This window comes from Manis pentadactyla, chromosome 5 (genome assembly GCF_030020395.1).
Source record: "Manis pentadactyla isolate mManPen7 chromosome 5, mManPen7.hap1, whole genome shotgun sequence".
NCBI lineage: Eukaryota > Metazoa > Chordata > Mammalia > Pholidota > Manidae > Manis > Manis pentadactyla.
The window spans coordinates 67,479,085-67,491,183 of record NC_080023.1 but is presented as its reverse complement, the minus strand read 5'-3'; the positions used below and the strand labels follow the sequence as shown (position 1 = coordinate 67,491,183).

Genomic DNA, 12,099 nt, shown 5'->3' with positions numbered 1-12,099 from the left:
ATTATGCTATAAGCTTTCCTAGGACAGTCTCATTTAAACTTCATAATAATTCCAAGAGGCAGGACATATTTAGTCATATTTTATAGATGAAGAAACTGAAGCTTAAAAATAGGTAGCTTTCTTCTCTTTTAGTTTGCCATTCAAAGGAGGAGATGTAATGTTTAGAGGACCAGATATTTAGTCAGGTTAGAGTTCTGCATTTTAACTGCCATTCCTCAACTTTTCCAATATTACAACACTAGATAACCTAGGGAGGGAAGTTTAAAAGTCCAGGTTCCTGGACTAGTCTCCCTGTTCATGTTGGAGAAATACACAACATGTGGGCCATGTCATCCCACCCAGTGCCCACTGCAAGCACTAATAACCAGTTGTAGCATGCTTTCCTTGGAGCACAGACTTGGCCTCAGAAGCCTTCATGAAGTAGTACTTGATGCGACCACTGCTAGTTGATTTGTCATCCGGAGGCTAACATACCTAATTATTTTGTGAATCACATCTAGTGGACTGGAGTGTCAGTTTGGATCCTCTGAGAAGCAGCCAAGATGGGAAAAGACCTACAAAAGCTTTACTGGTTGAAATGCCTGGGAAGATCAAGGGAAGGGAGCAATTGTAGGCGTGGAGAGGCTTCACACCACAGTGCAAGCTTGATGCCTATGAAAGGACAGAGTGAAGGTAGGGTCTCAAATTGTAGCACAGTTCTGACAAAGTCTCAGCCAGAATGATGGGTTTCCTAAGCAAAGGTGTCTCATAATAATCATCCCCCACTGAGCAGCAATGGGCTGGTTCTCATGATTGCCCTCCTTACCATGATCGGTCAGTGGCTGTGAGCCTGGGGGAAGCATGGATTTGTAGCTGGAAGCTACAAGTCATCTATGCTCTCTAAGACAGGTTCCCTTGATGAGAATCTGAGTGCACACTTCCATGGCAGCCATGGCAAGTGTCCCTGGATATGTCTTAGCTGATTCTCTATAGATCAGCTAGGAGCTATGATTCTGCTACCAAAGCTGGTAATTCCCAAAACCACTGAAAATTTCTTAGCAGCTAGATTAGAGCTCCATTTCTCTTTTCCTGGAGGTACGGCTTTGCTGCTTGAGTTTTAAGTTGCTGTATATGGAAGAAGTTCCTGTGTGTGTTGTAAAGCCCTTGGCCCTTCCCCTCCACATCAAACCCTGAAGAAAAGGGGAAAGTGGCAGCCACTATTTTTTTCATTTGCCCATTGATGCCTGGTCTTATCACTTCATTTGGGTGGAAATTATGTTTCACTTTCACTTAGCCAAAGCCATCCTTTCTGTTATAATAATAACATACGATATATAAAGTACTGTAAAACTTTGATACCTACAGGGAATAGGTTTAAGATCTTCAAATATTTCCTGAAATTACAAATATAGAAATGTTCATACAGCTCATTGGCTTTCTCCCAAGTTATATTTTCACCAAAAGACATGTGCATTTTTCTTTCTCAAGCCATGGACATTTTTGTTTCTTAACAAAGAAACAGATTTTGCAACTTCAAGAGTTATTAACAGTAAATAGCTACTCAGCAAAGGTGCTTGGCTGGTAAGTAAGTTTATTCACTAGTTGTGTACACTGGTCCCGTCCACCATTCTCAGAGAATTTGGGATCCAAGGTGTAACTCAGGAAGGTTACGCGTTCCCACACATTATAAAGATGACACTAGTCACAGCTGTCACTTACCATTTATTGATTGCTCATTGCCCAGGCACTGCAACTGAAGGAGGTAATATCAGATATTTACAACAACCCTTTTATAGAGGAGAAGAAAAAAAAATCCGAAAGGTTTGTGAGGTTACCAAAGTTGAACAGTAAGTGGCAGAACTAAGACTTAAAGCCACACACCGTTTGGCTCCAAATCCCAAACTCTTAATTACTATTTGGGGTTACAGTGAGTGAGAAACAGTGGGTCAAATCAGTTTACACCAGGGGTCTGCTGCATACAGTACTACAACCCCTCAGTTTGAACAGATTTGCTTTTAGGTCTGGATGCAAATATCACTACATACATGTGGTACATCCATGTGATGCATACAGTTAAGCAACCCTTATCTAAATACTGTTATTGTGCCTTACAACTTAAGGTTAGCCTCAGCAAAAGGAGCTTTGTAAAGGGACTTTTCCAATGCACATTAAAAATAGAGAATAATTTTCTATTTACCTCTTATTTACAGTTATCTTGGGGCCAAGGATAGTGTTATAAGCTGTAAGTGAACAGAGGCCATGGCCAGCTTGTCCCCAGCTCCTAGCCCCCTGTCTGGGATTGCTGGTACATTTGGCTGTTGAGACAATATGAGAGTCTTTAATAGAGGACCATAGGCAGGAAAAGAATATTGTAAGATCATTTAAATTAAGATGGAAAACAATCTAGAATGTTGTGTGCCCCACATCTGATCAGTGGTTACTCTTCTTTGAGGTTGAGGGTGGTTCTTTGTGGGTCTGATTTCCTAAAGACACAAAAAGGGGCTCTTGGCTAACCGTTGATGAGAGAAAATGAAAAAGAACATCTGACCACTAATTTTATTTTAAGTGCCTTATTACAAGTCCTGGAAAAATGTGTGCAGCAGATCAAAACAGCCAGGTGTTTGGATAAGAGCCCTCTGGGGCCAGCTGGCAGAGGGAAGCTGGTCATCAAAGTAGATAGAAAAAAACATCTTCTAAAAAACGAAGTGTTAGCCCAAGAGAGGACACAGAAAAGCACCCAGCATGGGGGAGGCTAAGAACAGATCATAAATTATGTGGATAAAAAAGAATTAAAGGTGCACATTTTAGAAGGTGCTGGGGCCTAATGAAAGGTCTCTTTAATCAGCAGAGGCAGATGTCCAGCTAGGGAGGAAGTTGACCCTTCAGATGCTGGTTGGTCAGAAGACACAGCATTCAGGCGGTAGAGACACTCACTCAGGGCAGGCTCTGGTGACACAGCCCCTCTGCGGAGCAAACTGCCGAACTCACGGGTCTAAATTACGGGGCAGATTTCTACAGGCTGAATGCAGGAGATGAAAAACTACTGAAATTTTGACAAATACAATATAATTAATGGTCTTACGGAGAAGTAATCTAAAATATATGTCTTGGATTTTGAACTCCTCATCCAGTAAAACTATGGACTGTATTTATAAGGAGCACATTCAAAGTATCTCTGTGGTTTCCTTATTCTCCTCCCCTCCACACTCCTCAGACCCCACCTATCAAGCCAGCCGCATAGCACTGTATGAACAACCAACACCGCTCTGCACTCGCTACACATAGGCACTGTTCTGCGTGTTTTATACAAGTTACCTTGTTCATCCTCAGAATAGCCCTCTGGGGTGACACTTCTATTATCCCTATTTTACAGATGAGGAAACTGAGTCACAGAGAGGGAATTGATTAAAGGAAGAAAGAGCACCTACAACCATAGGGTAAGAAATTGTCATCCCACCATGCTGCAGTGAGCTGCTGGTCATAATAACTGAGAACTGGAGATGACAGGTGGAAAGGGAAGCCAGAAGTGGCCAAGACACCAGACTAGAGCAACAATTTTTTTAAGGGGGGGAAAACTAGTGCTGAAAGAAAAAAGGTAAGAAATAGATCCAAAGTCTACAAAATTAGACCAATGTTTACTTATTAAAGGGACTTTAGAGTTATAGGACAATCTCCATAGCATGAAAGTAAAACACATTTGGTCTATATTTCCAAGTCAGCCTAATGATTTCCAGCCCTGACAAAGCAGTGGGAGTGAAAGGAAGCTGAAGAGAAGGGGAGGAGACCCCCAACGAGGAGGCACAGGAGGACGTAGACTTCCGCTGGCTATGGGGTGATGGTCATCTGTCACATGCTAGAAACCCGCAGGGCTGTGGCTCCCCAGACTGCAGACTCTCATGGCTTCTGTTGGTGGGGGGGTTGGTCCTCGGAGAGAAATTATCAGGCTCCACTCCCCTGGCACAGCCGTCTGTTTTAACACATAGGTTCAGATGAAGGCCCTGTCTTCCATGAGAAGCTGTCTTTCGTTTATGCATATGTAAGCTGAATCAGCTAGCCAGCCACTAGAGGTCCAAGGCCACACGTAGCCTGTGTCTTTCCCTGTCCCCCTCCCTGGCTTCCATTTACTGTTTGCTAAACAGGTGCCCCGATCCTGAATCCTGCAGATTGAAAGGGTCCGTGCGTGGGCAAGGGTTCTGTTTGCCTTATGATTCTCAACTCCAGTCATACCAAGAGACACTGCTGTCAACAACTGGTCCAGCAGATATACAAAGACCTTGTTCAACCAGGCAAAAATATGCAAACAAACTTTTGAAGGAAGGTGCCAGGCAAATCTAGTCTTAGCTTCTGAGCCAGGAGCAGAGGGAGAGAACTCAGGAATGAATGAGATTGTGTGGGGCTCAGTAGAAACGCAGGAACTCCGGTGTTTTCAGTATCCTCGTTGAGTCTGAAAGCTAAGAAATAAAATATGAATACTCCCAAATTTATCAGGTTGGAGTCCTCAAAGTACAAGTTTAGATTAAAATCTCTCTTCTTTCATTTCATAAAATGCCTGATAATGCTTATTTGAAGGCTTCACAGCAAATATAGAAAGGGCTGTCTCTCCTTGTAATTTCCTCTCTGCTCTGGTGTGACTGGGGGAGTGCCAGGTCCTGGCCACTCAGGCCCTCATCTGCCATAGTAAGGAAAATTCCCTCTCTGCCTATTTTTCTGTATCAGAAGATTACTATCTCTTTTGCAAGGAGTTACTTCATCTCTTAAATCATCACGTTAAGGGTACAAGATGGGTGCAGAGACAGTAAACTTTCAGAGAGGTGAGGGGGCAGAAATAACTCTCCCAGTTGGAAATCATAGCAAATTGGGGCAGGGAGAAGAGTGTGTGTATATTGTGTATGTGAGTGTGTTTATGCATACCAACTTGATTGCTGGCAACATCTAATCTTGTCAGTTTATTGGGTAAATCTTCAGAATTAACTCTTTGTGGACCTTTATTTAGGCTTATTTCTTTGTTTCAGAAAGTATTGTTAGACAGGGTACCGACATTGCTTAGTTCAGCAGTGGTTCTCAACACTGGCTGTATGTTGCCATTATCCAGGGTGCTTTAGACACCCACATAACATAAGGGGGAGAGTCGATTCAATTGGTCAGGCTGTGGCCTGTGCATCAGGACTTTTAAAAACTCCCCAGGTGATTCAAATTTGCATATAAGGCTAAGCACCAAAGGTATAGTTATTCCTAATGAGAAATTTAGGAGTCCTCAGGCCACTGGGCCAGATGAAAGGACATGTTATAGTGACACCATTAATTAAAAGGAGGGAAAGACACTGAAAGTAAATATCTAAATGCAGGTGTTTCTGTTTACAGAACAACAGCACTAACAGCTATGAGTTGGCAGGGGAGACCCAGAAAACACTTGATCTCTTCCAAGTTTTATTCTTGTTGCTGATCCGTTTGCATCAAGGTATGTTAAAGACACCCTGCTCTTAAACACTAATAGATGCACAAGAAGACTGGAGGCCATAGTTACAGCTTTATTAACAGTGTGTCCACTGGTTCTCCCTGGAGTTAAAGCAACGGAATAACCCACTGCTTTCTACACACAAAACCCACGGCTTTCAGTGCACATCAAGATAGACACCAAAGCCAAGTCTTTCAGGTCTGCCACTGCTGGTCTCCAGGTGAATAGACTGTGAAACCAAAAAATTATGCTGCTAAGGGTTTGGGAAAGAAAATGGCAGTTAGATTTTCACTGTCTTTCTGCATCTTGGATACCCAGGCAACTTTCAAAACAGGACCTGATTTTAGTCAAAGAATTCCCTTCCTTACAATTCTATCAAATACTAGCAAAGATAAAACTTCACCTTTGTGGAGCACTGCTGTGTACCAAGCATCCTGCTAAGAGCTTTATATGGATAATCTCATTTCATTGTCACTCCAGGAAGTAGGTGCTGGTTTCCTCATTTTACAGGTGAAGAAATTAAGACAATGTGGCCACATGATGCGGTCATTATCTTGTGGCTAATAAATGATAGAGCAAGGATTTAAACTTGGGTCTGTGACTCTAAAATCCAAGCTTTTATCACTTAGTTACTGACCTTGGTTTATAGGGTTCTAGGATGAAACAGTTTTGCCTGTTTTTCAGTCCTTTGGTTTATCCCTTCCTAGAATCTGAATGCTAGTAATCGTAATGATGAGTAATTTTGTTGTCATTGATTTATTTAAAAATGGGTCTTCCTTAAGAGTTTGCCAATGCATATGTGAACTTCAAACAGTAGCTGACTTTATAACTGGGGATGGAGATGTTTCTTCATGCAATCTGATTAATCACAAGAAGGAAGCCACAATAATGAAAATTAAATAACGAGCTTCTCAACATGCTCATATGCTGACTCATACCACTGGCGCTGCTGTTTTGTCAACAGTGAAAACCGGATTTTATACTTTATACTGTTCCTTTTCTGTTTTAGCTAATGGTTGTTATAACATCTTGCTTAACCTGCCAGAGATATTTGAAAATCCTCCCAAAGCTATCATTAGCAAGTAATGCAAAACAGGGCCAGCCAGGGACTCTCTGCCTACCAATACGTGGATATAGTGGATGGAGATGTGAGGCATGCTGATGATGTCTGAGTGTTTCTAACATTGATTTGCTACAAAATAATAAACAGAGAACAAGAGGATAGCAAAGAAGGTTTTGTTAATCTGCATCTGAATATGTATATGTGTATGTATATATAGGGGCCTCCATGTACTTGTCTTTTACTAACTTCTGTCCTACACATTTAGTGTGATGCCCAGCCTCTTGAAATCCTGTCATTTTAGTACATGCTGAAATGTCTTGGGCTTAACTAAGTCTAAGCTTGCCCTGCTTTTTGGAGAGGTCAGATGGGACAGCTCTTCTCTGGCATGGATGTTTATTTGGCCATTATAGATCAGAGGTTCTTGCCTGAGGCTCTGCACTTGAACTCACAGTGTCAGTGGCTGAAAGCCATCCATGTAGATTTATGAAATCTCTAGCACATCTAAAATCTGTTGCAACTTCTCAGAAGCCAGAAAACTTAGAAGAAATAAATCTCAGAGATTAGTTTATTTACTTTTAAAGGTTTTACTCCTCTGAAGCCAAGATGAAATGGTTTTACCTCCCCAAATAAAGCAAGTGACATGTCTTTTATTCTGTGGGCTCCTCTAACTTCTGGCTCAAGGACAGATGGAGTTGAGAAGGAAATGGGAAGACACACTGCTCCTCCTGGTTCATTGGCAGAGCAGCCTGTGCTTCGCTGTCCTTGAACCATGCAAAAGACACACACAGCAGAATGCTGGACGTACCCTTTAATGGGGCACCAAGGTTCATTTCCTTATAATTATAATATATATTATAATTTATATAATCATATATGTATGCTATATATATTTATACTATAATATAAATTAGAACTAAAATGACTTTTAGAAATAATGTGAAGATATGTGCAAAACCTAGAGAGAGGCCAGAGTTGTCAGAAAGGCATTGTGGGTTCATGAGGGTGCCCCCGGGCTCTCTCACCTCCCAGGCCCGAGGAAGGGTTGCACTTCACCATTAGGCGTGGCCTTGTGGTTGCTTTGGTGGCTAACTGTGCCTGGTGGGGAAGCCAGTCACCTCTGCGCAAAGCTGTAAAGCCCCTGTGTGCTTTGCAATGTGTGCCTTTCCTGCGAGCACAGTAAATGTGGGCTCTACCAGCCTGGGTCCCTGTTGGAATCTTCTTATGGGTGCACTGTGGACATGCAGAGAGAGCAAGAAATAATCTTTATTATTTTAAGCTACCGAGTTTGTGGGTTGTTTGGACTGACAATATAGTCTGACTGATAAGGAAATCATCCTGTTAAAGCTCCCATATTGAGGGGTAGTATAGTAGAACTATGGCAGGAAATTGCTCAAGAGGAAAGGACTTGAAAATTTCTTGTTTATTTGTTTTGACCTTAGAAACTGCTGCCCAGCAGTATGTAGGAAAGGATCGAAAAGGTGTAAGAGTGCCTGGGGACAGGCCCTATAAAGCCTCTGTTTTTGAAAACAACTGTAAAATACACATCACATAACTTTGCCATTAACCATGTTTAAGTGTATAGTTCAGTGGCATTAAGTACATTCACATTGTAGTGCGACCGTCACCGCCATCCATCTCCAGAACTTTTCATCATCTAACCTGAAACATTGCACCCATTAAACACTAGCTCCCTGTTCCGCCTCTTCACCCCCTGGCAACCACCTCTCTACTTTCTGTCTCTATGCGTTTGACTACTCCAGGGACTCATGTAAGAGGAGTCATAGTGCCTGTCCTTTTGTATCGGCTTATGTAAAACTTTTTTTTTCTTTGTAAAAAGATTACGTTCTGGCTTTTGCTAGTAGCTCCTATATCTGCCTAGCTGTTTCTAAGAGAGTCTTCACCGGTAGAAGAGAGGGGTGACAGGAATCTGCTGTATCACTGACTCTGGCTGTGGGTTGAGGTGGCTGCATGCTTTCCGGGCCAGATGTCAGCAGCCTTTGCAAACTGGAATGCCAGAGTTCCAAGCCCTGTGCTTCCTGTGGGTCAGGGGTCAGGGATGGTTTCAAACCCTGATTGACCAAGTTCTGCCCCCTGCTGACATGGGGAAAACAGACTGCCCTATCCTACAAACTGAGGGAGAGACACAGCTTTGATTTCCTTCAGTTATAGATTAGAGGGTGAGCCCAGGGACAGCGGGTGGTTATGCTTTTCAGAAGGGGCTGTGACAATGGTGACAGATCCCAAAGCCATAAAAAACCATCCTATGGACCATCAAAGTAGGAAGGCAGCTGCTTTATCATTCTTTTTATTTGAAGAAAAATAAGTTGTCAGGGGAAATTATTACCCTTTTTGGTAACTGCTTTTCTTTTTTCTAGAATTGTTAGAAGTGTGTGGATAGTCTAAGGTGGGCATCAGGGGGTAAGGAATGGTAGTGAGAATGGGGTCAGAAGACTGCAAGCTAGAGGATGTAAACTCAACTGCATTGATGTGGTCCCCAAGCTCCTGTTCAGGGAGGCAGGCCAGCCTTGGAGGAGACAGGTGAGCCATGGAGCTACCCCTGAAATCTAGTTTCTGTACACCCCAGTAGATTTGGGGGCCAAATTGGCAGAGTGGTAAAACCCCTGACTTCTGGTTATACTGAAATTTTTGTTTGGAAATTAGCAGAATTAGAGTTTTATTTTCTAAAAGGGTCATAAGAGGTTGCAACAATTGCCATAAAAATAATAAAAGTGCGCTCTGATTTATGTATTTCCTCAGTAGATATCATCTGTGTGGCAGGCATTTAGCTGTGTGCTGAGGATACAACAGAAGCATAAACATGTAGGCTGCTTCCTTCATGGAGCTCCCAGTCCAGGGAGCAGAAAAATAAGTCAATTAGTAAGTCAATCAATAAGAAATTATTGAGCATGCATTTTATTTAGACACTGGGGGTACTCCAGGAAGCTAACTGGACACAAATCATGTAAACAAAATGTCAAATGGTAACTCCAAGAGGGCTAGGAATGAGAGGTATTCTGAACCATGAGAGCCTATAATCTGTGTTTAATATAGCCAGGGAGAGCTTGTTTGGAGATCTGAGGGACAGAAGAGCTTCACCAAGTGAAAGGGGATGAAGTGCCTTCCAGGCAGAGAGAATAGCATGTGTAAAGGCCCCATCGGAGGGAACTTCATAAGCATGGGGATGAATGGAGGCCACTTGTAGTTGGAGTGGGGAGAGAGGAATCAGTAGACAAGTGAAGGTTGGAGGGGTAGGTGGGAGTCAGTCAGGAAAGGGATCCTCATAAAAGTGAAAGGATTAAAGATGGCGGAGTGAGAGGTAAGACAGAAACTATATTTGAAAATATAGTTGGTGCAACTAATCCTGAGAGAGCAACAGGAAAGAGGATGGTGCCAGACTGCATACACCTGGAGAAAAGAGCAGACCTCACCGAATGGGGTGACGTACCAGAGCTGTGGCTCCGTGGGACTTGAGCCCTTCCCCCACCCTAGCTCACCAGTGGGAGGAAGAGAAACAGAGCAGGGAGGGAGTGGAAGGCTTGGGACTGCTGAATACCTAGCTCCGGAGACCTGTACTGGAGTCACAAACCTACATTTCATGGTGCTTTTGTGATACGCTCATGATTAAGGGATTGGAAAGCTGAGACAGGCAGAATTCCTGGAGAGACTGAGATACCAGCTGCTTATGGAAAGCAGGGATCAATATCCGGCTGCTCTGGGACAAAACCTTATACCTGTGCGCTTGGCCCACTGGCAGTGGAGACAGGCACAGCAGCTGGGAAGCATGAAACAGCTCTTTTCTCCCCCCAGGCATCAATACCACTCCCCTGTGACCCCTGGCATTGCTTCAGGGGCTGAGCAGCTCCAGAGAGTAGAGATTCTGGACACTAGAGGGCGCCATATACAAACATGAAATGCCAAAGGCACCTTGTCCAGAGTAAAATTAATATAACTCCAGAGATAGATTTAAATGACATGGACCTCATGACTCTTCCTGAAAGGGAGTTCAAAATAAAAATCATCAACATGCTAATGGAGGTATGGAAAGATACCCAAGAACTCAGGAATGAATTCTGATCGGAGATAGAATCATTGAAGAGCACAATGGAGGGTATTAAAAGCAGATTGGATACGGTGGAGGAGACAATAAATGAAATAGAAACTAGAGAAGAGGAATACAAAGAAGCTGAGGGACAGAGAGAAAAAAAGGATCTCTAAGAATGAAAGAATATTGAGATAACTGTGTGACCAATCCAAACAGAACAATATTTGCATTATAGGGATACAAGAAGAAGAAGAGAGAGAGATAGGGATAGAAAGTGTCTTTGAGGAGGTAGTTGCTGAAAACTTTCCCAATCTGGGGAAGGAGATAGTCTCTCAGGCCATGGAGATCCACAGATCCCCCAACACAAGGGACCGAAGGAAGACAACACTAAGATATATAGTAATAAAATTGGCAAAGATCAAGGATAAGGACAGACTATTAAAAGCAGCCGGAGGCAGAAATAAGATCACATTCAAAGGAAAGCCCATCAGGCTAACACCAGACTTCTCAGCAGAAACCTTACAGGCCAGAAGGGAGTGGCATGATGTATTAAATGCCATGAAGCAGAAGGGCCTGGAACCAAGATTACTTTATCCGGCAAGATTATCATTTAAATTTGAGGGAGGGATTAAACAATTACCAGATAAGCAACAGCTGAGAGAATTTACCTCCCACAAACCATCTCTACAGTCTATTTTGGAGGGACTGCTATAAATGGAAGTGTTCCTAAGGTTTAATAGCTGTCATGAGAAGTAATAAAACCACAGTGAAGAAAGAAGAACAGCTAATTACTAAGCAAACACAAAATTAAATTAACTATCCCCAAAGTCATTCAAGGGATAGACAAAGAATACAGAATATGATACCTAATATATAAAGAATGGCGGAGGAAGAAAAAGGAGGATAAAAAGAAAAGAACCTTTAGATTGTGTTTGTAACAGCATAGTGAGTTAAGTTAGACTCTTAGATAGTAAGGAAGTTAACCTTGGACCTTTGGTAACCACAAATCTAAAGTCTGCAATGGCAATAAGTACATACCTATTGATAATCACCCTAAATGTAAATGGACTGAATGCACCAATCAAAAGACATAGAGTCACTGAATGGATGAAAAAACAAGACCCATCTATATACTGCCTACAAGAGACTCACTTTAAACCCAAAGACATACACAGACTAAAAGTGAAGGGATGGAAAAAGATATTTCACACAAGTAACAGAGAGAAAAAACCAGGAGTTGCAGTACTTGTATCAGACAAAATATACTTCAAAACAAAGAAAGTTACAAGAGACAAAGAAGGACATTACATAATGATAAAGGGGTCAATCCAACAAGAAGATATAACCACAATAAATATCTATGCTCCCAACACAGGAGCACCCACATATGTGAAACAAATACTAACAGAATTAAAAGGGGAAATAGAATGCAATGCATTCATTCTAGGAGACTTCAACACTCCACTCACTCTGAAGGACAGATCAACCAGACAGAAGATAAGTAAGAAGACAGAGATACTGAACAACACAATAGAACAGATGGACCTAACAGACATCTAC

General features: G+C 42.3%; 1 protein-coding gene across 13 annotated transcripts in view; it reads left to right on the top strand.

The window, feature by feature from the left end:
• The window catches only part of LOC118923037 (uncharacterized), a 524,114-nt gene that overhangs the window by 299,930 nt on the left and 212,085 nt on the right, over positions 1–12,099 (top strand). For 5 of the 13 annotated variants that reach the window (XR_008997784.1, XR_008997783.1, XR_008997785.1 and 2 more), the window contains one exon: positions 5,341–5,437. The exons of the other annotated variants lie outside the window; for them this stretch is intronic. Coding sequence is in view for 2 of the 5 variants with exons in the window: in XM_057502372.1 (XP_057358355.1) it covers positions 5,341–5,437 (97 nt within the window). In the remaining 3 variants the exon portion in view is untranslated. The remainder of the gene's footprint in view (positions 1–5,340; positions 5,438–12,099) is intronic. 13 annotated transcript variants of the gene reach the window in all.